Source organism: Loxodonta africana, chromosome 17, assembly GCF_030014295.1.
Source record: "Loxodonta africana isolate mLoxAfr1 chromosome 17, mLoxAfr1.hap2, whole genome shotgun sequence".
NCBI classification, from domain to species: Eukaryota; Metazoa; Chordata; class Mammalia; order Proboscidea; family Elephantidae; genus Loxodonta; species Loxodonta africana.
The window spans coordinates 74,376,040-74,400,866 of record NC_087358.1 but is presented as its reverse complement, the minus strand read 5'-3'; the positions used below and the strand labels follow the sequence as shown (position 1 = coordinate 74,400,866).

Genomic DNA, 24,827 nt, shown 5'->3' with positions numbered 1-24,827 from the left:
ATGCAGATAACACAACCTTGCTTGCTGAAAGTGAAGAGGACTTGAAGCACTTACTAATGAAGATCAAAGGCCACAGCCTTCGGTATGGATTACACTTCAACATAAAGAAAACAAAAATCCTCACAACTGGACTAATGAGCAGCATCATGATAAATGGAGAAAAGATTGAAGTTGTCAAGGATTTCATTTTACTTAGATCCACAATCAACAGCCATGGAAGCAGCAGTCAAGAAATCAACAGACATATTGCATTGGGCAAATCTGCTGCAAAGGACCTCTTCGAAGTGTTGAAGAGCAAAGATGTCACCTTAAAGACTAAGGTGCGCCTGACCCAAGCCATGGTATTTTCAATCACGTCCTATGCACATGAAAGCTGGACAATGAATTAAGGAAGACCGAAGAAGAGTTGATGCCCTTGAACTGTGGTGTTGGCGAAGAATATTGACTATACCATGGACTGCCAGAAGAACGAACAAATCTGTTTTGGAAGCAGTGCGGCTAGAATGCTCCTTAGAGGCAAGGATGGCGAGACTGGGTCTTACATACTATGGGCATGTTTTCAGGAGGGATCAGTCCCTGGAGGAGGGCATCATGCTTGGGAGAGTACAGGGTCAGCGGAAAAGAGGAAGACCCTGAACAAGGTGGATTGACACAGTGGCTGCAACAGTGAGCTCAAGCATAACAACAATTGTAAGGATGGCACAGGACTGGGCAGTGTTTTGTTCTGTTGTGCATAGGGTCGCTATGAGTCGGAACCGACTCGACGGGAGCTAACAACAACAACAATCCTTACTCATTGTCCAGCTTTCACATGTGTACAAAGTAGTTGAACGTCCCATGGCTTGGGTCAGATGCACCTTAGTCCTCAAAGGGACATGTTTGTAACACCTTGAAGAGGTCTTTTGCAGCAGATTTGCTGAAAGCAATACGCCATTTGATTTCCTAACTGCTGCTTTTGTGGGTGTTGATTGTGGATCCAAATAAAATGAAATCCTTGTCAACTTTAATGTTTTCTCCATTTATCATGATGTTGCTTATTGGTCCAGTTGTTAGGATTTTTATTTTCTTTATGTTGAGACGTAATCTTTACTGAAGGCTTTGATTTTCATTAATAAGTGCTTCAAGTCCTTTTTACTTTCAGCAAGCAAAGTTGTGTCATCTTCATAATATAGGTTGTTAATGAGTCTTCTTCCAATCCTGATGCCCCATTCTTCTTCATATAGTCCAGTTTCTCAGATTTATTTGCTCAGCATACAGATTGAATAAGTATGGTGAAAGGATACAACCCTGACACACACCTCACTTGACTTTTAACCACAGAGTATCCCCTTGTTCTGTTTGTAAGATTACCTCTTGGTCTATGTACAGGTTCTGCATGAGCACAATTAAGTGTTCTGGAATTCCCATTCTTTGCAATGTTATCTGTAATTTGTTATGATCCACAAAGTTGAATGCTTTGCATAGTCTATAAAACACCAGTAAACATCCTTCTGGTATTCTCTGCTTTCAGCCAAGATCCATCGGACATCAGCAATGATATCCCTTGTTCTATATCCTCTTCTGAATTCGGTTTGAATTTCTTGCAGTTCCCTGTCAATGTATTGCTGCAACCACTTTTGAATGATCTTCAGCAAAATTTTACTTGCATGCGGCATTAATGATATTGTTGGATAATTTCCGCTTTCTCTTGGATCACCTTTCTTTAGAATTAGGCACAAATACGGGTCTCTTTCAGTTTGTTGGCCAGGTATCCCTCTTCCAAATATCTTGGCATAGACAAGTTAGCACCTCCAGTGCTGCATCCGTTTGTTGAAACATTTCAATTGGTATTCCATCAATTCTTGCAGTCTTGTTTTTTGCCAATGTCTTCAGTGCAGCTTGGACTTCTTCCTTCAACATCATCAGTGTTTGATCATATGCTACCTCTGGAAATGGCTGAACATTGACCAATTCTTCTTGGTACTGTGACTCTCTGTATTCCTTCTATCCTCTTTTGATGCTTCCTGTGTCATTTAATATTTTCTCTGCAGAATCCTCCAATATTGCAACTTAAGGCTTGAAATTTTTCATCAGTTCTTTCAGCTTGAGAAATGCCAAGCATATTCTTCCCTTTTGGTTTTCAAACTCCAAGTCTTTGCATATTTTATTATAATACTTGTCTTCTTGAGCTACCCTTTGAAATCTTCTGTTCAGCTCTTTTACTTCATCATTTCTTCCATTCACTTTAGCTACCCTATGTTCAAAAGCAAGTTTCAGAGTGTCTTCTGATATCCATTTTGGTCTTTTCTTTCTTTCCTGTCTTTTTAATGACCTCTTGCTTTCTTCATGTACAGTGTCTTTGATGTCATTCCACAGCTTGTCTGATCTTCAGTCACTGATGTTTAATATGTCAAATCTATTCTTGAGATGGTCTCTAAATTCAGGTGGGATATACCCAAGGTCGTACTTTGGCTGTCATGGACTTGTTCTAATTTTCTTCAACTTCAGCTTGAACTTGTATATGAGCAATTGATGGTCTGTTCTGCCCTTGGCCTTTTTCTGATTGATGCTACTGAGTCTTTCCATTGTCTCTTTCCAGAGATGTAATCGATTTGATCCTGTGTATTCCATCTAGCAAGGTCCACATGTATAGTCGCTGTTTATGTTGTTGAAAAAGGCATTTGCAATGAAGAAGTCATTAGTATTGCAAAATCCTATCATGCAATCTCCAGTGTAATTTCTGTCACCAAGGCCATACGTTCCAACTACCAATCCTTTTTCGTTTCCAGCTTTCACATTCCAATTGCCAGTAATTATCAATGCATCTTTATTGCATGCTTGATCAATTTCAAACTGCAGAAGTCAGTGAAAATCTTCAATTTCCTCATTTTTGGCCTTAGTGGTTGCTGTGTCAATTTGAATAAGAGTCGTATTAACTGGTCTTCCTTAAAGGCATATATGGATATTATCCTATCACTGACAGTGTGGTACTTCAGGATAGACCTTGAAATATTATTTTTGACGATGAATGTGACGCCATTCCTCTTCAATTTTTATTCCTGGCACAGTAGACCATATGAATGTCCAAATCAAAATGGCCAATACCAGCCCATGTCAGCTCACTAATGCCTAGGATATCACATTCTGATTATTAATGGATGTTTTCAGCTATTTCTCCTCATTTTGAGTCGTGCCAGATCAGCAAATCAATGTCCCAAAAGCTTGACTCTGTCCACATCATTAAGGTCAAATCTACTTTGGGGAGGCAGCTCTTCCCCAGATGTATTTCAACCTTAGGGAAACCCTGGTGGCATAGTGGTCAAGAGTTAAAGCTGCTAACCAAAAGGTCTGCAGTCCAAATCCACCAGGTGCTCCTTGGAAACTCTATGGGGCAGTTCTACTCTGTCCTGTAGGGTTGCTATGAGTCAGAATTGACTCGACGGCAGTGGATTTTGTGTGTGTGTGTGTGTGTGTGTGTGTGTGTGTGTGTGTTTCAACCTTAGGGACTCATCTTCTGGTACTGTGTCAGACAATGTTTTACTGCTATTTATGAGGTTTTCACTGGCTAAATTTTTCAGAAGTAGACTTACATGTCCTTCTTCCTAGTCTGTCTTAGTTTGGAAGCTCCACTGAAACCTGTCCACGAAGGGTGACCCTACTAGAATTTAAAATACCAGTGGCAAAGCTTCCAGTATCACAGCAACACACAAGCCACCACAGTACGACAAACTGACAGACACGTGGTGGAAGTGACAGACACGTGGTGGTGAGTTTGGGATGTGAATATTTGTGAATGAGCATATGGCCATAGCACATTTTAGTTTCACTTTATGCAAAGGCATGTGATTACCAATATTTGTATTGCCGTCGACTTGGATCGGAAAATTTTAACATTAAGACTAACTCTTAGGACTGTATAGAGTCCTCATAAAGACTTTATGCATGTGTAAATGTTAATAACTTCAGTTACATGTGTAATAATAAAGGCAGGCTGTTAAAGCCTGGTTATTTGTCATACATTTAACATTATTCATACGTTCTTCATCAAATAGTCCTTCAGTTAAACTTCTAACACCTTGGAAAGTAATTGCTTTAATGTTTCTAGGTCCAGATTCCATTTAAAAAATGAGGCTTTATCAAGTACGTGTTTAATTTGTTCTAATTTGAATGTTTAAAAATAGCAGGGCTTTATAAACTCCTTTTAAATGAGCTATACTAATAAAAGCCACCCCCTTTAAATACAGAGATGTGTATTTTTTTACATGTACATAATTAATCCAGGTCAGTAGCTTTTTTTTTTTTTTTTAGCCACTCTAGGGGATTCCTATGGAGCAGTTCTGCTCTGTCACATAGGGTGCTGTGAGTCAAAAAAAGACTTGACAGCACCTAACAACAGCAATATAATGGTGGGAATGCAACTCCATTTTTTCTGGCTATCAAATGATCCTTCATTGAAATATCTCCTTTTGTAGTTGTTAGCTAGCCAGGCATTCCACAGCACCACTGTTGATATCATCTATGATGTCATGAGGGTGGCAGCCATCAACATTGCAGCCCACAGACTGAGCAGTCCCCAGGATCTCTTTGATAGTTCCAGAGAGCTCTCTGGCTAAAGATCTGTGTCGCATCTGACGGGCAATGCCGACAATCTCATCAAAAGTGATTATTTCCACTGTGCTTAATGTTTTTCTGCTTCTTTCTGTCTCTGGGTGGTTCCTTGAGGGCTTTGATGATCAGGGCAGAGGCAGAGGGCACCACTTCAGTCCGAGCCTGTCTGTTCTGAATGGTCAGTTTCACCATAATCCTCAGTCCCTTCCAGTCACCAGTTGCCTTGGCAATGTCATCACCAACCTTTTTTGGAGACAGACCCAGGGGGTCGATCCTGGGGGCTAGAGCAGACATGGCACCGACTTCCCCACCGGTGCACCTCAGGTACATGACTTTGATCTCGTTGGGGTCGAACTTTGGCGGCATGGCGGAGGCGCCTGGTGTCGAATGAACCCAGATGCGGGACGACCAAAGAAAGTTGCACCGAGGCCTCCTCCGAGCCGAAAGCCGAGAGCCATTTTTTATTTTTTTGAATTGTGCTTTAGGTGAAAGTTTATAGCTCAAGTTAGTTTCTCATACAGAAATTTATATACTCATCGTTATGTGACCCTAGTTGCCATCATTATAATGTGACAGCACACTCTCCCTTTCTACCCCGGATTTCCCATATCCATTCAACCAGCTCCTGTTCCTTTCTGCCTTCTCATGCATCTGCTTGAACTAAGAAGCACACTCGTCACGAGTATCATTTTATGTTTTATAGTCCAGTCTAATCTTTGTCTAAAGAGTTGGCTTTGGGAATGGCTTCAGTTTGGGGTTCACAGAGAGTCCAGAGGCCATGTCTTCTGGGGTTCCTCTAGTCTCAGTCAGGTCTGGTCTTTTTGCGAGAATTTGGGTTCTGCACCGCACTTTTCTCCTGCTTCATCAGGGACTCTCTGTTGTGTTCCCTTTCAGGGTGGCCATTGGTGGCACTATTTTTTCTTGTATAAGTTTTCGGGCTGCATAGTTAGTTGCATTGATAACATCATAGTTATATATATTGATATCAGTTGGTTTACATTTTTGTAGTTAGCCATTCATCATTCATTCTTTGTTGTATAATATGTTGAACAAAAATAGAACCTTCTAAAATTATCTTCCCAAAACAGGAAAACAAAAGCTATCAGATTCCTACTCCAAGTGGAATACACCAGCTGTTTCTAATTAGCCAGGATACCTCATAGATGAGATATGTTAATCTAACATTTATTTTTTAATGTACTTTAGGAAATAATATGTGCTATGGTTTTTTTTTTTTTTTATGATTTGAGACATCATACATGAGGAAACAAGAGGTCACTAAAAAGACAGGAAAGAAAGAGGAGACCAAAATGGATGTCAGAAGACACTCTGAATCTTGCTTTTGAACATAGGGTAGCTAAAGTGAATGGAAGAAATGATGAAGTAAAAGAGCTGAACAGAATATTTCAAAGGGTAGCTCAAGAAGACAAAGTATTATAATGAAATGTGCAAAGACCTGGAGTTTGAAAACCAGAAGGGAAGAACACGCTCAGTATTTTTCAAGCTGAAAGAACTGAAGAAAAAATTCAAGCCTCAAGTTGCAATTTCAAAAGATTCTATGGGGAAAATATTAAATATTTCAGGAAGCATCAAAAGAAGATGGAAGAAATACACAGAGTCACTGTACCAACAAGAATTGGTTGATGTTCAGCCCTTCCAAGAAGTAGCATATGGTCAAGAACTGATGTTATTGAAGGAAGAAATTCAGGCTGCACTGAAGACATTAGTGAAAAACAAGGCTCCAGGAATTGATGGAGTATTAACTGAGATGTTTCAACACATGAATGCAGTGCTGGAAGTGGCCACTTGTTTGTGCCAAGAACTTTGGAAGACAGCTGCTTGGCCAACTGACTGGAAGAGATCCATGTTTGTGTCCACTCCAAAGAAAGCTGATCAAATGGAATGCAGAAATTATCAAACAGTATCATTAATGTCACATGCAAGTAAAATTTTGCTGAAAATAATTCAAAAACAGTTGCAGCACTACATCAACAGGGAGCTGCCAGAAATTTAAACCAGACTCAGAAGAGGATGTGGAATAAGGAATATCATTACTGATGTCAGATGATCTTGGCTGAAAGCAGAGAATACCAGAAAGACGTTTACCTGTGTTTTATTGACTATGCAAAGGCATTCGACTCTGTGGATTATAACAAATTATGGATAACATTGTGAAGAATGGGAATTCCAGAACACATTATTGTGCTCATACGGAACCTGTACATAGACCAAGAAGTAGACGTTCGAACAGAACAAGGGGCTACCGTGTGGTTTAAAGTCAAGAAAGGTGTGTGTCAGTTGTATCCTTTCACCAGACTTATTCAATTGACGTGATTGACATATTTAGAACATTACACCCAAATATGGCAGAGAACACCTTTTCAAGTATACATGGAACATTTACCAACATTTTCTACAGGCTGGGCCAAGGTCTTAATTCAGTAAATTCTCCTCTCATTTAATACCCAGCCCGCATTCTGGGGATCTACAATTAACACCATAAACACAACCAAAAACCAAAGCCAGTGCCATAGAGTCGATTCCGATTCATAGCGACCCTATAGCAACCCTATAGGACAGAGTAGAACTGCCCGATAAAGTTTCCAAGGAGTGCCTGGCAGATTTGAACTGCTTTCCTCTTGGGCAGCAGCCGTAGCACTTAACTACTACACCACCACGGTTTCCCCACAGAAGCAGCTGTCAAGAAAGCAAAGAAATGTATTGCGTTGAGCAAATCTGCTGCAAAAGACCTCTTTAAAATGTTAAAAAGCAAAGATGTCACGTTGAGGACTAAAGTGCTCCTGACCCAAGCCATGTGTTATGGATTGATTTATGTCCCCCCAGAATATGTGTTGTAAATCCTACCATCTGTGCCTGGGGTTATAATCCCATTTGTAAATGAGTTATTTTTGTTATGTTAATGAAGCAGGATCAGTGTAAGGTATATTTTGAGTCACTCTCTTTTGAGCTATAAAAAGAGATTAAATAAGGGAGCAGAGAGAGAGAGCTGGAGTAAGATAGATACCAAGACACACGGAGATCTCCAAGGAATCAGGAAGCAGAAGCTGGAGAGACAAGGACCTTCCTCCAGAGCTGACAGAGTTAGAAAGCCTTCCCTTAGAGCCAGTGTTCTGGATTTGGACTTTTGGGCTCCTAAACTGTGAGAAAATAAATTTCTGTTTGTTAAAGTCATCCACTTCTGTTATAGTAGCACTAGATGACTAAGACAGAATGGTACTGGAAGAGTGGGATGCTGCTCTAACAGATACCTGAAATGTAGGAGCGGCTTTGGAATTGGGTAGTGGGTAGAGGCTGGAAGAATTTTAAGGAAAGCCTGGTAGCATAGTGGTTAAGAGCTATGGCTGCTAACCAAAAGATTGGCAAGTTCACATCCAGCAGGTGCTCCTTGGAAACCGTATGGGACAGTTCTACTCTGTTCTATAGGGTTGCTATGAGTCGGCATTGACTTGATGGCAACGGGTTTGGTTTTTGGAATAGTAAAAGCCTAGATTGCCTTGATGAGACTATTGGTAGAATTATGGATGTCAAAGGCAATTCTGGTGAGGGCTGAGAAGGATGTGAGCAGAACTATGGAGAAAATCTCTATCGTCTTAGAGAATACATATGGCGCCAGCAACAGAATGTTGCCAGAAATGTGGGCGTTATGGGGAGGATTTAAAACAGAATGATCAACGTGTGATTGGACAATGGAGGAAGGGTGATGCTTTTTATGCAGTGGCAAAGAACTTGTCTGAATTATGTTCGAGTGTTTGGTGGAAGGTAGAATTTGTAAGTGATGAACATGAATATCTGGCTGACTAAATTTCTACGCAAGATCTTAAAAGGACCACATGGTTTTTCCTTGCCGCTTATAGTAAAATGCAAGAGGAAAGAGGTGGACTTAAAAATGAACCGTGCAAGATGAAAACAGAAGTTAAATCACCAGTAAGTGCTTCAAATCCTCTTCACTTTCAGCAAGCAAGGTTATGTCATCTGTATATCGCAGGTTGTTAATGAGTCTTCCTCCAATCCTGAAGCCACGTTCTTCTTCATATAATCTAGGTTCTCAGATTATTTGCTCAGCATACAAATAGAATAAGAGTGGTGAAAGCATAGCACCCTTCCTGACTTTAAACCACACAGTATCCCCTTGTTCTGTTCGAATGACTGCTTCTTGGTCTATGTACAGGTTCCACATGAGCAGAATTGTGTTCTAGAATTCCCATTCTTCACAATGTTATCCATAATTTGTTATGATCCCAGTTGAATGGCAGTTGAATGCCTTTGCATAGTCAGTAAAACACAGTGGTGGCCTGTCCGAGTAGGTGCCTTAGTAAGGCATAGCTTTTAGAATAGTGGTTAAGAGCACCAGTTCTGATACAGATTCCCACCAATTACCACATGATCGTAGACTAGCCACTTCACCCTTCTGTGCCTTAGTTTCCTGAAATTTGGCAATTCTAAGATGCATATCCACCCTCCCTTTTTAATGTTTCTGAGATTGGGATACAGCTTACATCAATGGTGTTTTACAATTGCTGTAGGCCAGCAGCAGTCCTGAGGTATTATCATTGCCTGGCTCTCAGTGAACATCAAAACCGTAGAATGATTGTCCATGGGTAGGGATTTTCTTCCTGGAGACTGTAGTGAAACACTCTTTTAACCCCCAAGAACCACAGGGATGTAGCATGCCTTTGGGAGGGGTAGATTATGGTAGATTCACAGCTTTTCTGTCATTATGTGGATTTTTCCCCTGCCCCCTTGAATCTGCACTGGCCCTGTGGTTTGCTCAGTTCAGTAGAATGCAGTAGAAGTGATGTCACGCTCAGTCTGAGTCTAGGCCTCAAGGAGCCTTGCAAGCTTCTGCTCTTTTTTTTGGAACCATGTCCTGCTCTCAACTACACATTATCTTTCTCTGTCTTAACAGTGGGAACATTAAAACAATGGCTTTCTAAAGAAGATGAAGATAAGGTAGAAGTGGCCTCTGGCATCGAACTAGATGAAGAACAACTAGAACTAAGTTCTGATGATGATGATACGTAAGTAGGTCATATTCAGATGCCTAACTGAAGCATTGGTAGAAAGTTAAAACATTGTAAAGATAAAGAAGATAAAAAGAGATAGCCAACTGTGAAATGGTAGTACTAGCACCAAAACCTGTCTGACTTCAGGGGGGATAATGACCAAGATCAGCCCAAAGCTGATTCCTGTGAGGTGGAGGTCAGACATACCTCCACTCTCCAACTTTTTTACAAATTCTGACACCAGCTGGCCCTTCCACGGCACTCTCTACATCTCTGGATTCAGTAACCCTTTGCAGTGGCCACACAGAACTCATGAACTATACTTACAGTTAAGTGGTTTATTAAGTTATTAAGTAACAAGGTACCACTCAAGATCAAGCTCAACAGGCTGCACCTTAGGATCAGGATCAGGAAGTATGTAGGCAGAGTCTGGAAGGCTCCCTTGAAGAGGAGAGCACCTTCCTCCCTTCTTCAGTGCAGGACAGCTCTCTCAGCCCTTCTCAGCCATGCAAGCAAGCAGGCCCTTTTCTCTGCCATCCACATCCCATCTAAGCTATGCAGGCCTCCTTTCAGTCCCCTCAGGATAGGCTTCTTCCAGCTCCTCCGGGACAGGCCTCCTCTCAGCCTCCTCAAGACAAGGCTCGGTCAGCCCTCTCAGGACAGGCTTCCTTTCAGCTCCCTCAGAACAGGTTTCTCTGCCTTTGGCCTCCATGCTAACTGATGCTGCTCATAGCCAGTGTAGCAGTTTTGTTCAGCTCTCTTAGCTGCATTCCTAGCAGCAGGTTTCTGTGGTCATCACTGACTCTCCCATAGGGCCCCTTCCAGGCCTCTCGGTATCTTGAGTGTTACAGTCCTCAGCTGGTGTTGTGGCTCTTTTTAGGAGCTCCCTTGTCTCTTCTCTTTCTGATTCTTCTCTCTTCTCTGTTCTTTCTTCCGTCTTCTTCTGTCTGCCTCCCTCTTCATATAAGCAAACTCCTGGTCAATTTCAAGGCATGGCCCTGCCACCAGGGCCTCGAACTGACCAATCCCTTCTCTGTAGGACACAGACACTTTATTTGCATAGTAGGCTATAGTCATTCATCTTCATTTGCCCAATCCCTGCAAGGTGCATACCAATCATGGGGCAGACCGCAGCCCAGAGCCAGACAAAAAGAGTGTCAAACCATGAGTTGCTTCCAGCTTACCCCCAAAATGTCAATCAACCTGGAAAAAAGTGAAAAACCCTCTGGGGTAGAAAACATCAGAGTTTAGGAGAAAAATCTCTCAAGCTGTTTTTCTAAAGAACCAAGGCAAAAGGCCACATAAAGGAACTCATTTCACCACACCAGCATAGCCCAAGTTTTAACTATCTGCATGGGTTTGTTTCTGGGCTTTCCATCTTTGTCACTGGCATTGTTGCCTATCTCCACATCAGTAACATCCTGTGTTAATTACTATGGCTTTATCATAACTTTTGCTATCTGGTAGGGCTAATATTTGCACATTTTACTAGTTTCCACATTTTTCCCTTCAAAGTTATCTTAGCTGCGTTTTCTTTTTACTGAACTTATACATTTTGGATTCTCTTATAAAGCTTCATGAAAAACTTTGTTGGGATTTTGATGGGAATAACATCACATTTGATGATTTATTTATGCAAATTGACATCTTTCTGATTATGAATCTTAACATCCATGAATATAGTATAGCTCTTCATTTCTTTATATCTTCCTTTATATTTTCAATATTTTTGTCATTTTCCTCATGGCTTAGATAACATTTAGTTTTTGTTGTCTTTATAAATGGAATCATTTTTCTTCTACCGTGTTTTCCAGTTGGCTATTTGTTAGCCCTGGTGGCGCAGTGGTTAAGCATTCAGCTGTTAACCAGAAGGTCAGCAGTTTGAATCCACCACCTGCTCCTTGGAAACCCTATGGGGCAGTTCTACGCTGTCCTATAGAGGGTTGCCATGAGTTGGAATCAACTTGGCAGCAATGGGTTTGGGTTTTTTTGGGGGGTATTATCAGTGTACTGATGTTACTAGCTCTCTTACTAGTTCTAACAATTGGAGTCCTTTGAATTTTAAAAATTTTATTATACTCTACTTCTTTAATAGGTGATATATTCACATAGTTCCAAATTCAAAAGGTATGCTCTTTTCATGGTCTTCCTACCACCTACTTAACATAGCCACACAGCCTCCCTCCCCAGTCAAGCAATCTAATCTGCTTCTTATATACACTTCTCCATAGGAATTCTATTCATATATAACCAAATATGTATATCTTATATATGTGTGTATTCTTTTTCTTTTTTATACAAATGCTTTAATAGTGTACACATTTTTTCTGTAACTTGCTTTTTTCACTTAACAGCATATTTTGAATACATGTCTTCATGTACAAATACTAGTATATGTGGCTTAAATTCTCAAAGCATCAGGTCAAAGAGTATGTACATTTGTAATTTGGATGTTGTCAAATTGTCTCTCATAAGGGTTATACTGATTTATATCCCCACCATCAAGGTACGAAAGTGGCTGTTTCCCCACACGCTTCCTTGCTCATATGTGATCAAACATTTCGATCATTGTACAATTGACAGGTAAAAAATGATATTTCAGGATAGTTTTTAAAAGCATTTCTCTCATAAAGGAGGTTGCTTTTCATATGCTTAACAACAATATTTATCTTCTTTGAAAACTGATTTATAGCCATAGCTATTAAAAAAAATCAAGCTATTAACATTTTATTGATTTTTGGGTGCTTTTTTTTTTTTTAAGAGAAATTAGTCTTTTATCTGTAATATGATTTCAAAAATATTTTTTTCCAGTTTGTTGTCTGCCTGTTGATTTTGATTATAGTGGCTTCTGCCATGTAGAAATTTATTTATTTTTCTTTCTTAAAATAATTTTTATTGGGCTTTAAGTAAAAGTTTACAAATCAAGTCAGTCTCTCACCCAAAAACCCTTATATACACCTTGCTACACACTCCCAATTACTCTCCCCCTAATGAGACAGCCTGCCCTCTCCCTCCACTCTCTCTTTTCATGTCCATTTCGCCAGCTTCTAACCACCCCCACCCTCTCATCTCCCCTCCAGGCAGGAGATGCCAACATAATCTCAAGTGTCCACCTGATCCAAGAAGCTCACTCCCCACCAGCATCCCTCTACAACCCATTGTCCAGTCCAATCCATGTCTGAAGAGTTGGCTTTGGGAATGGTTCCTGTCCTGGGCCAACAGAAGGTCTGGGGGCCATGACCACCTGGGTCCTTCTAGTCTCAGTCAGACCATTAAGTCTGGTGTTATGAGAATTTGGGGTCTGCATGCCACTGCTCTCCTGCTGTTGCCAGGCACCATCTAATTCTTCTGGTCTCAGGAAGTTGTAGTCTCTGGTTCATGTGGGCCTTTCTGTCTCTTGGGCTCATAATCACCTTGTGTCCTCGGTGTTCTTCATTCTCCTTTGATCCAGGTGGGTTGAGACCAATTGATGCATCCTAGATGGCTGCTTGCTAGCTTTTAAGACTCCAGACGCCACTCTTCAAAGTGGGATGCAGAATGTTTTCTTAATAGATTTTATATGCCAATTGACTTAGATGTCCCCTGAAACCATGGTCCCCAGACCCCTGCCCCTGCTACTCTGGCCTTCAAGGCATTCAGTTTATTCAGGAAACTTCTTTGCTTTTGGTTTAGTCCAAATGTGCTGATCTCCCCTCTATTGTGTGCTGTCTTTCCCTTCACCTAAAGTATTTCTTATCTGCTATCATTAGTGAATGTCGCTCTCCCAGCCTTCCTCCCTCCCCTCTCTAGTAACAACAAAAGAATGTTTTCTTCTCAGTTTAAACTATTTCTCAAGTGCTTATAATAGTGGTCTTATACAATATTTGTCGTTTTGCAACTAATTTCGCTGAGCATAATGCCTTCCAGGTTCCTCCATGTTATGAAATGTTTCACAGATTCCTCACTGTTCTTTATCGATGCGTAGTATTCCATTGTGTGAATATACCATAATTTATTCATCCATTCATCCGTTGATGGGCACCTTGGTTGCTTCCATCTTTTTGCTATTGTAAACAGTGCTGCAGTAAACATAGGTGTTCATATATCTGTTTGTGTAAAGGCTCTTATTTCTCTAGGATATATTCCAAGGAGTGGGATTGCTGGATCATATGGTAGTTCTATTTCTAGCTTTTTCAGGAAGCACCAAATCAATTTCTAAAGTGGTTGTACCATTTTACATTCCCACCAGCAGTGCAGAAGTGTTCCAATCTCTCCACAGCCTCTCCAACATTTATTCTTTTGTGTTTTTTGGATTAATGCCAGCCTTGTTGGAGTGAGATGAAATCTCATTGTAGTCTTGATCTGCATTTCTCTAATGGCTAATGACTGTGAATATTTCCTCATATATCTGTTAGCTACCTGAATGTCTTCTTTAGTGAAGTGTCTATTCCTATCTTTTGCCCATGTTTTAACTGGGTTATTTGTCTTTTTGTAGTTCAGTTTTTGCAGTATCATGTAGATTTTAGAGATCTGACGCTGATCAGAAATGTCATAGCTAAAAACTTTTTCCCGGTCTGTAGGTAGTCTTTTTACTCTTTTGGTGAGGTCTTTGGATGAGCATAGGTGTTTGATTTTTAGGCGCTCCCAGTTATCTAGTTTTTCTTCTGCATTGTTAGTAATGTTTTGTATACTGTTTATGCCATGTATTAGGGCTCCCAGCATTGTCCCTATTTTTTCTTCCATGATCTTTATCGTTTTAGATTTTTTATTCAGGTCTTTGATCCATTTTGAGTTAGTTTTTGTGCATGGAGTGATGTATGGGTCTTGTTTCATTTGTTTGCAGATGGATATCCAGTTATGCCAGCACCATTTGTTAAAAAGACTGTCTTTTCCCCATTTAACTGTTTTGGGGTCTTTGTCAAATATCAGCTGCTCATATGTGGATGGATTTATGTCTGGATTCTGAATTCTGTTCCATTGGTCCATGTATCTGTTGTTGTACCAGTACCAGGCTGTTTTGACTACTGTGGCGGTAAAATAGGTTCTAAAATCAGGTAAAGTAAGGCCTCCCACTCTGTTCTTCTTTTTCAGTAATGCCTTATTTATCCGGGGCCTCTTTCCCTTCCATATGAAGTTGGTGATTTGTTTCTCCATCTCATTAAAGAATGTGGTTGGGATTTGGATCGGAATTGCATTAAATGTATAGATTGCTTTTGGTAGAATAGACATTTTTATAAGGCTAAGTCTTCCTGTCCACGAGCAAGGTATGTTCTTCCACTTATGTAAGTCTCTTTTGGTTTCTTGCAGAAGTGTACTGTAGTTTTATTAGTAGAAGTCTTTTACATCTCTGGTAAGATTTATTCCTAAGTATTTTATCTTCTTGGGGGCTACTGTAAATGGCATTGATTTGGTGATTTCCTCTTCAATGTTCTTTTTGTTGGTGTAGAGGAATCCAACTGATTTTGGTATGTTTATCTTGTATCCCGATACTCTGCTGAACTCTTCTATTAGTTTCAGTAGTCTTGTGGAGGATTCCTTACGGTTTTCTGTATATGACATCATGTCATGTGCAAATAGAGATACTTTTACTTCTTCCTTGCTGATCTGGATGCCCTTTATTTCTTTATCTAGCCTAATTGCTCTGGCTAGGACTTGCAGCACAATGTTGAATAAGAGCAGAGATAAAGGGCATCCTTGTCTGCCTCTTGATCTCAATGGGAATGCTTTCAGGCTCTCTCCATTTAGAGTGATGTTGGCTGTTGGCTTTGTATTAAAAAAAAAAAAAAAATTTGTATAAATGCCCTTTATTATCTTGAGGAATTTTCTTCTATTCCGATTTTGCTGAGAGTTTTTATCATGAATGGGTGTTGGACTTTGTCAAATCGTTTTCTGCATCAATTGATAGAATCATGTGATTCTTGCCTTTTGTTTTATTTATGTGGTAGATTACATTAATTGTTTTTCTAATGTTGAACCATCCCTGCAGACCTGGTATGAGTCACACTTGGTCATGGTGAATTATTTTTTTGATACGTTGTTGAATTGTACTGGCTAGGATTTTGTTGAGGATTTTTGCATCTACATTCATCAGGGATATAGGTCTATAATTTTCTTTTCTTGTGGTGTCTTTACCTAGTTTTGGTATCAGGGGTATGGTAGCTTCATAGAATGAGTTTGGTAGTATTCTGCCCTTTTCTATGCTCTGAAATACCTTTAGTAGTAGTGGTGTCAACTCTTCTCTGAAAGTTTGCTGGAACTCTGCAGTGACGCCGTCCAGGCCAGGGTTTTTTTTTGTTGGGAGTTTTTGGATTACCTTTGCAATCTCTTCTTTTGTTATGGGTTTATTTAGTTGTTCTACCTCTGTTTGTGTTAGTTTAGGTAGGTAGTGTGTTTCTAGGAATGCAACCATTTCTTGTACGTTTTCAAATTTGTTCGAGTATAGTTTTTCATAGTAATCTGATCTGATTCTTTTAATTTCAGTTGGGTCTGTTGTAATATCGCCCCTTTCATTTCTTATTTGGGTTATTTCCTTCCTCTCCTGTTTTTCTTTTGTCAGTTTGGCCAGTGACTTATCAATTTTGTTGATTTTTTCAAAAAACCAGCTTTTGGTCTTGTTAATTCTTTCAATTTTTTTTTTTTTTCTATTTCATTAGTTCAGCTCTAATTTTTATGATTTGTTTTCTTTTGGCGCCTGTGAGTTTCTTTTGTTGCTCTCTTTCTATTTGTTCAAGTTGTAGGGATAATTCTTTGATTTTGGCCCTTTCTTCTTTTTGGATGTGTGCATTTATTGATATAAATTGGCCCCTGAGCACTGCTTTTGCTGTGTCCCAAAGGTACTGATAGGAAGTGTTTTCATTCTCATTGAATTCTCTGAATTTCTTTATTCCATCCTTAATGTCTTCTACAATCCAGTCTTTTTTGAGCAGGGTATTGTTCAGTTTCCAAGTGTTTGATTTCTTTTCCCTGCCTATTGCGAATAGTGCTGCAATGAACACTGGTGTACAAGTCTCTTTTGGAGTTTCTGCTTTCAAGCCTTTGGGTATATACCTAGGAGTAGAGTTCCTGCATTATATGGTAGTTCTAGTTTCAGTTTTTTGAGAAACTGCCACACAGTTTTCCGCAATGGCTATACCATTTTGTATTCCCACCAGCAATGGATAAATGTTCCAATTTCCCCCAATCCTCACCAACATTTGTTATTTTCTGTTTTTTCATCTTAGCCATCCTAGTGGGAGTGAAATCGTTTCTCATTGTGGTTTTGATTTTCATCTCTCTGATGGCTAATGACTCAGCATCTTTTCGTGTGTTTGGTGGACATCTGAATGTCATATTTGGTGAAATGTCTATTCAAGTTCTTTGCCCATTTTATGATTGGGGTATTTGTCTTTTTGTTGATAAGTTGTTGAAGTTTTATATATATTTTGGTTATTAGATTCTTGTGGGATATATGGTTTTTGAAGATAGTCTCCCAGTTTGTAGCTTATCTTTTCACTTTTTTGGTAAATCTTTAGATGAACAAAAGGTTTTAATTTTTATGAGGCCCCATTTATTTATTTTGTTTTTTGCTATTCATGCTTTTATTATGTTAGATAATCTATTGTTGAAACCTAGGTCTGGCACTATTGACTCTGCTTGTTTTTCTAAGAATTTTATGGTTTTAGTTTGCACATTTAGGGATATATTATACTTTTATATGTATTTCACCAAATTCCTATTTTTTTCCTTTTTTTTTTTAAGGCTAATTTTTTTTTTATTGTGGTTTAGATGAATGTTTACAGAGCAAATTAGTTTCTCATTAAACAATTCATACACATATTGTTTTGTGACATTGGCTGCCAACCCCACAATGTGTCAACACTCTCCCCTTCTCAACCTTGGGTTCCCCATTACTAGCTTTTCCGTTCCCTCCTGCCTTCTTGTCCTTGCCTATGGACTGGCGTGCCTATTAAGTCTTGTTTGGTTTTATGGACCTTTCTGATCTTTGGCTAAAGGGTTAACCTCAGGAGTCACTTCAGTACTGAGTTAAAAGGGTGTCCGGGGGCCATACTCTCGAGGTTTCTTCAATCTCTGTCAGACTAGTAAGTCTGGTCTTTTTTTTATGAATTAGAATTTTGTTCTACATTTTTTCTCAAACCTTGTCCAGGACCCTCTGTTGTGATCCGTGTCAGAGCAGTTGGTGGTGGTAGCCAGGCACCATCTAGTTGTGTTGGACCCAAGGTGTAAGCTGCAGCCTTTTGTAACCTACTCTCGGAAGTAATATATACCATTAGTCCTGGCAAATAATATTTATTAAAAGCAAATGACTAAGTATAGCCCATACTCAAGGGGAGGGGGAATAAGCCCCACCTTTTGAAGGGAGGACTATCAAATAATTTGTGGACACACTTATTTGTTGTCCTTTGGCCACAAACTATTTACCTTTCCCCCAAGCGCAAAATACACTTACTTCTGTTGTTGTTAGTTGCCTTCTAGCAACAGGCTAGAAAGGAAGGGGGTAACAAGCAATGAGAAAGGATGGTAAACAAAATACAAAATAAGCTGGTAGGATGAAGCCCAAATGTGTCAACTGTTATAAACAATAAATCGTACTGAATTAAACTAACTAAATGACAGGATATCTCCTAACAGGGGGTATATCAGCCAGCCACATACCCCTGATGATAAACATGTCATAACAAAACCACGCAGAAATGACAAAAATAAAAGGATTCAAAAATGCGTATCGCAAAAAACACTAAATAGTAATATATAAAACAAACCTGGTATAGCAATGTCGATATCAGACAAAATAGAATCTCAGGCAAAGAGCATTAGCAGGGATAAAAAGTGTCACTACATAATGTAAAAAAAAGAGACACCCTAGCACACTGACGTAACAACTAGGGATTAGAACATGGCTTCTAAATATTTAACGTAAATTTAAAAAGAGAATTATGAGGAGAAACTATCAATTTCACAAACATGGTAGAACATTTTTTAACGTATCTCTATCAAGAAGTGATTAAAAAAAAAAAGACTACAGAGTGCTTGAACAAAAAAGATTGTAAAGCTTGAAATAAATTGTATAGAGCATATGTACCCTCAAGATAAAGAATATGCCTTTTTTTCAAGTAGATATAGTACAATAATGAAATTGAGATTGTACCAAATGACAAAGGAGGTTCCAAAAAATTTCAAGAAAGCTCTGGCATTCAGATGATGGTCTCTGTCCAAAATGCAAATGAATTAGAAATCTTGACTTTAAAAACTGACTCAAAAATATGTTAGCTGGAAACTTCAAATTTGAATTATACCATTAAGAAAATGAATAAGAAATCCACAGTGAGATAATGTTGGCAAATATATGTCAGACAAAGCACTGGTATCAAGAATATATAGAGAATTCCTATAACTCAAAAAATGTAAAGACACCAGTTCACAGCCATCAAAGTGGTTAAAAACTTTAGCAGCCTTAGCGTGCCAGGTGTTGGTAAGGGTGTAGGGCAACTGGAGCTCTCATACATTGTGGGAAGACAAAACTGCAAAATCACTTTGGAAAACAGTTTGGCGGTTATTAAAAAAAGTATACCTTCTGTACAACTCCTACCATCAGTCTGCTAGTTTGTTGCAATGTGGTGGTTTGCATGCTGCTATGATACTGGAAGCTATGCCACGGGTCATTCATGTTGAACAGGTTTAAGCAGAGCTGCCAAACTAAGACCAGAAAGAAAGGCCTGGCAATCTACTTCTGAAAATTAGCCAATGAAAACCCTATAGATCACAAGCGAATATTGTCTAATATAGTGGTAGAAGATGAGCCCCCTACATTGGAAAAAAAAAAAAAATACACAGTGGCCGCAACAATGGATTCAAGCATACCAACAATTATGAAAACGGCACAGGACTGGGCAATGTTTTCTCCTGTTTTACATGGGGCCACCATGAGTTGGAGCCGACCCCACAGCAACAACAGCAACAACAATACAACTCAGCCACTTCACTCATAAGTATTTACCCATTGCTGTTGTTGTTAGGTGCCATCAAGTAGGTTCTGGCTCATAGCAACCCTATGTACAGCAGAATGAAACACTGCCTGGTCCTGCTCCATCCTCACAATCATTGCTATGCTTGAGCTCACTGCTTTAGGCCCTGTTTCAATCCATCTCGTTAAAGGTCTTCCTCTTCTTCACTGACCCTCTCCTTTACCAAGCATGACGTCCTTCTCCAGGACTGATCCCTCCTGACGACATGTCCAAAGTATATGAGATATAGTCTTGCCGTCCTTGCCTCTAAGGAGCATTCTGGTTGTACTTCTTCCAAGACAGATTTGTTCATTCTTTTAGCAGTCCATGGTATATTCAGTATTCTTTACCCACTAGAGATAAAAATTTATGTCCACAAAAAGATTTATCCAAAAATGTTCATATCAGCTTTATTTATAATAGCCAAGAACTGGAGAAAACCAAATGTCATCATTAGGTGAATAAATACACGAACTCTGGCATACCCATACAATGGAATACTACTTACCAGTCAAAAGGAATGAACTAAACAAGCAACAACATGGATGGATCTCAAAATTATTGTGCTAAGTAAAAGAAGTCAGGTAAAAAGAGCACATGTGTGATTCTATTTATATAAAATTCTAAAAAAAATAAAATTCTAGAATATATAAATTAATCTGTAATGACTGAAAGCTAATCTATAATGACAGTGGTCACCTGGAGATGAGGCTCGGGGAAGATGAAGCATGAGGAAACTTCTGGAGGTGACAGAAATGTTTTCACATTGATTCTGATAATAGCTATAGGTATATATAAAAGTCAAAACAGATCAAATTGTACACTTTAAGTATACGAGTTTAATGTACTTTAATTATCCCTCAATAAACCTGAAAAAAAAAAAACCTGAACTAAATACTTAAAAATAAACAACTCAATTAAAAGACATACAACCCTTAGAGGGTAGTACGTTTATATTAACGAGGGAGGAACAATTCAGAAAAGGAGGATGAGAATGGTCACACAACTTGAATAATATAATCAATGTCACTGAATTGTACATGTAGAAACTGTTGAATTGGTGTTTGTTCTTCTGTGTTCTTCCTGTTGTTTGTAATTCAGCCCCCTGACAACAATAATGAAAATAAAATAAATTATTAAAAATAAATAAATGACATGAGTAATACCACACAAGGAAACTCACATTCTAGTGCCTCTAGGAAAAGGAATATATCTTTGACTTATAATAAACAGAAACCTGTAGAATAAAAAAAAAAAAAAAAAAAGACATACAACCCAGTTTTAAAAATGGGCAAAAGAGTTAAAGAGACTCTTCATAAATGCAGACATATGACTGGTCCATAAGCACATGAAAGGGTGCTCAATCTCACTACTCATCAAGGATGTTCAAATTAAACCACAGTGAGATAACACTACACACGCACCAGAAAGACTAAAAAAGACTGATAACATCTCATGTTGGTGAGGATGTTGAGCAACAAGAACTGAACTTATTTGCAGTAAGCAAAAACTGGAAACAACCCAAGTGTCCATCACTAGAAGGATGAATGAACAAACTGTTCTATATTCACATATGGCATACTACTCAGCTATAAAAAAGAAAGACCTACTGATGTATCCATAGGTGAATCTCAAAAACATTATCCTCAGTAAGAAAAAGTAAATCAGGAAAGGTGTGCATCAGGGTTGTATCCTTTTACCATATTTATTCAATCTGTACGCTGAGCAAATAATCCAAGAAGCTGGGCTATATGAAGAAGAATGGGGCATCAAGATTGGAGGAAGACACATTAACAAACTGCAATATGCAGATGACACAACCTTGCTTGCTGAAAGTGAAAAGGACTTCAAGCACTTATTGATGAAGATCAAAACCTACAGTCTTCGGTATGGATTACACCTCAACATAAAGAAAACAAAAATCTTCACAACTGGACCAATAAACACCATCATCATAAACGGAGAAAAAATTGAAGTTTTCAAGGTTTTCATTTTACTTGGATCCACAATCAACACCCATGGAAGCAGCAGTCAAGAAATCAAAAAACATATTGCTATGGGCAAGTCGGCTGCAAAAGACCTCTTTACAATGTGAAAAGGCGAAAATGTCATTTTGAGGACTAAAGTGCATCTGTCCCAAGCCATGGTATTTTTAATCACCTCATATGCATGTGAAAGCTGGACAATAAATAAGGAAGACCAAAGAAGAATTGATCTTTGAATTATGGCGTTGGCAATGAATATTGAATATCCCATGAACTGCCAGAAGAATGAACAAATCTGTCTTGGAAGATGTACACCTAGAATGCTCCTTAGAAGTGAGGATGATGAGACCTTGTCTCATGTACTTTGGACGTGTTACCAGGAGGGACCGTCCGTGGAGAAGGACACCATGCTTGGTAAAGTAGAAAGACCCTCAACAAAATGGATTGACGCTGGCTGCAAAGATGGGCTCAAGCATAGCAATGCTTGTGAGAATGGCACAGGACCGGGCAGTGTTTTGTTCTGTTGTACATAGCATCGCTATGAGTTGGGACTGACTTAACGGTACCTAACAATTAAGAACAAAAAGAAAATAATACATATTTTATGATTACATTTCTATGATGTTTTAAAACAGGCAAATAAGTATTGGGAAGAAAATGAGAAAAGTTAACTCTGGAGGGGTGGGGACAAGGATTGACTGGGAAGGAGCATGAGGGAACTTTCTAGGGTGATGGTGATGGTCCATATCATGAATAGAGTTTTGGGTTACACTGGTGTAGGCATTTGCCAGAACATTGCAAATGCACACTTAAGATTTGTACATTTTGTTATAAATTTTGCATCAAAAGATAAAAATAGTAAATAAATATTAAACTCTAGTTAATACATGAATAAGTATTTAGAAGGAAGTATACTGATGTCTACAGTTTAATTTAAAATATGTAAAAAAGCAGATGGATTTATGGATGGGAAGAAGGGTGGATTGATAGATGAGTGATAAAATAAGTATAGTAGAATGGTACTGGTAGAATATACGTAGTGGGTACATGGGAATTCAGTGAAAGATGATTTCAATTTGCTGAATGTTTTAAATATTTCATAATAAAATGTTGAAGAAATTGAATCATAAATAATTCATGGTTAAAAGAGGAAATCACAGTGAAAATTTAAAGATAATTGAAAATGATGGAATAAAAATACTGTGTAACAAAACTTGTGGGTTTCAGATTAATAGTAATTAGAGAAAATTAATTATCTGAATGTATTTGTTATAGATCAAGGGTCAACCAGCTTTTTTCTGGAAAGGACCAGAGAGTAAATATTTTAGGTTTATGGGTCATAAGAGCTGTCTTGTAACTACTGAACTCTGAAAACATCCATAGACAATGTAAGTGAATGGGTGTGGCTGTGTTTCGATAAAATTTTATTTACAAAGACAGGAAAATAGGGTACATGCTATTTGAAACTGGAGATCCTTACTATGTAGTGGTAGGATGTTTAACAACAGTAATACAGAAAGTAAATATGGGCCTAACCAGGTGATCTAGCTAAGGAGATTTCCAACAAGACTGAAGAAGATGCCACCCAGTTTCTTTTTGCTGCTTGTGGTAAAATGTGAGAGGAGAGAGATAAACTAAAGGAGTGTTAAATAAAAAGGCTTAAAAAAAGAAAAGGTTCGATGGTCTTGAAAATTCTGTCTCTCCACATAGCAGATGATACCAAAATTAAGAAATGGCTTCTAAGCATAGATCAAGTCCAGAGCACTTCTGGGAAAACATGGTCCAAACATGAAGCTGGAATGTGACTATAAAATCTGTTGTTAAGATTTCAGGAAGATTAGATGTGGTGCCTCAGAGTACCATTCAGTCAGAGAAAGGTCCCCTATGGAGTTTAAAGGTGTGCCTCATAGATCCTCTCAATGAAACAGTAGAGTTTCTAGGAACCTCTAAGGGCATTGTCCCTCAGCAGTCTCACAAAAGGCCAAGATAGAGAAGTTGTTGTCCTTAGTTGTGTGAAGTCAGCTCCAACTCATGGCGAGCCCAAGCAAGACAGAACAAAAGGTTGCCTGGTCCTGCACCATCTTCATGATCGTTGGTATGTTTGAGTCCTTGTTCTTGCTCTTGTGTCAGTTAATCTTACTTGTGAAGTTGACAAGTTTTCCACATTACTCTTTTCCCAGTGCTAGTTTCAAAGATCATTTGCATAGTTAGCTAACTATAAGGTGATCTAACAAATCAAAGTTGGTCAGTATTCTTTTCTTCCTCTCAAACATAACAAGCACAATTTAAGTACCCATTGATTCTTTTTTTTTCTAAGCATAGCTTTTATAGAAGTATAACAAATACACAGAAAAGTACACAAATCACAAGTAAACAGCTTAATGAATTTTTATGAGCTGAATACACCTATATAACCCCCATCCAGATTCAGAAATAAAATAGTATCATTACCTAAGAAGCTCCCTCTCTCCAATGAAAATGCGATGTTAAATTATTCCTGAAGACCCAGTCTCCAAAGTGACCATAACTCCAAAGTAAGGTCTTAAAGGTAAGAAGGAAGAATTCCAGTCAAATCAGTGGGTAAGTTAAGGATCAAGTTAATTTGTGATCAGGAAGTTAGGAATGAATGAAAAAGATACGAAATTAGTTCAGGCCTTTATTGCTTTTAAACCTCTCTAAACCTTAAAAACGTTTGTCTTTTTAAAACATATTTTGGTGAAAATATACACAAAAAAGCATGTACACATTGACCAGTTTCTGCATGCACAGAGCAATGCCGTGGGTTACGTTGCTTCACCTCGTGTCGGCGTCCTCGCCGTCTCCGTCCGCATTGCTTCACCTCGTGTCGGCGTCCTCGCCGTCTCCGTCCGCATTGCTTCACCTCGTGTCGGCCTCCTCGCCGTCTCCGTCCGCATTGCTTCACCTCGTGTCGGCCTCCTCGCCGTCTCCGTCCGCATTGCTTCACCTCGTGTCGGCCTCCTCGCCGTCTCCGTCGGCCTCCTCGCCGTCTCCGTCCGCATTGCTTCACCTCGTGTCGGCCTCCTCGCCGTCTCCGTCCGCATTGCTTCACCTCGTGTCGGCCTCCTCGCCGTCTCCGTCCGCATTGCTTCACCTCCATGGTGCTCCTTAAAGTTCACATCTGTGCTTTAGTTTCACTGTTGCAATTTAGTCTCATATAGATAATTCTTTAAAAGAGTGCGATGTTCAAGGCCGACATTCTTTATTATTTGAGCTGCTCTATTGTTCATTTT

General features: G+C 39.1%; 1 protein-coding gene and 1 pseudogene across 1 annotated transcript in view; one reads left to right on the top strand and one right to left on the bottom strand.

The window, feature by feature from the left end:
• NEK5 (NIMA related kinase 5) overlaps nt 1-24,827 on the top strand; it is a 164,092-nt gene that overhangs the window by 124,906 nt on the left and 14,359 nt on the right. The window contains exon 21 of the mRNA XM_003412576.3: nt 9,515-9,626. Coding sequence (XP_003412624.2) covers nt 9,515-9,626 — 112 coding nt within the window. The remainder of the gene's footprint in view (nt 1-9,514; nt 9,627-24,827) is intronic.
• Nucleotides 4,420-5,056, bottom strand: LOC100672628 (large ribosomal subunit protein uL11-like; annotated as a pseudogene).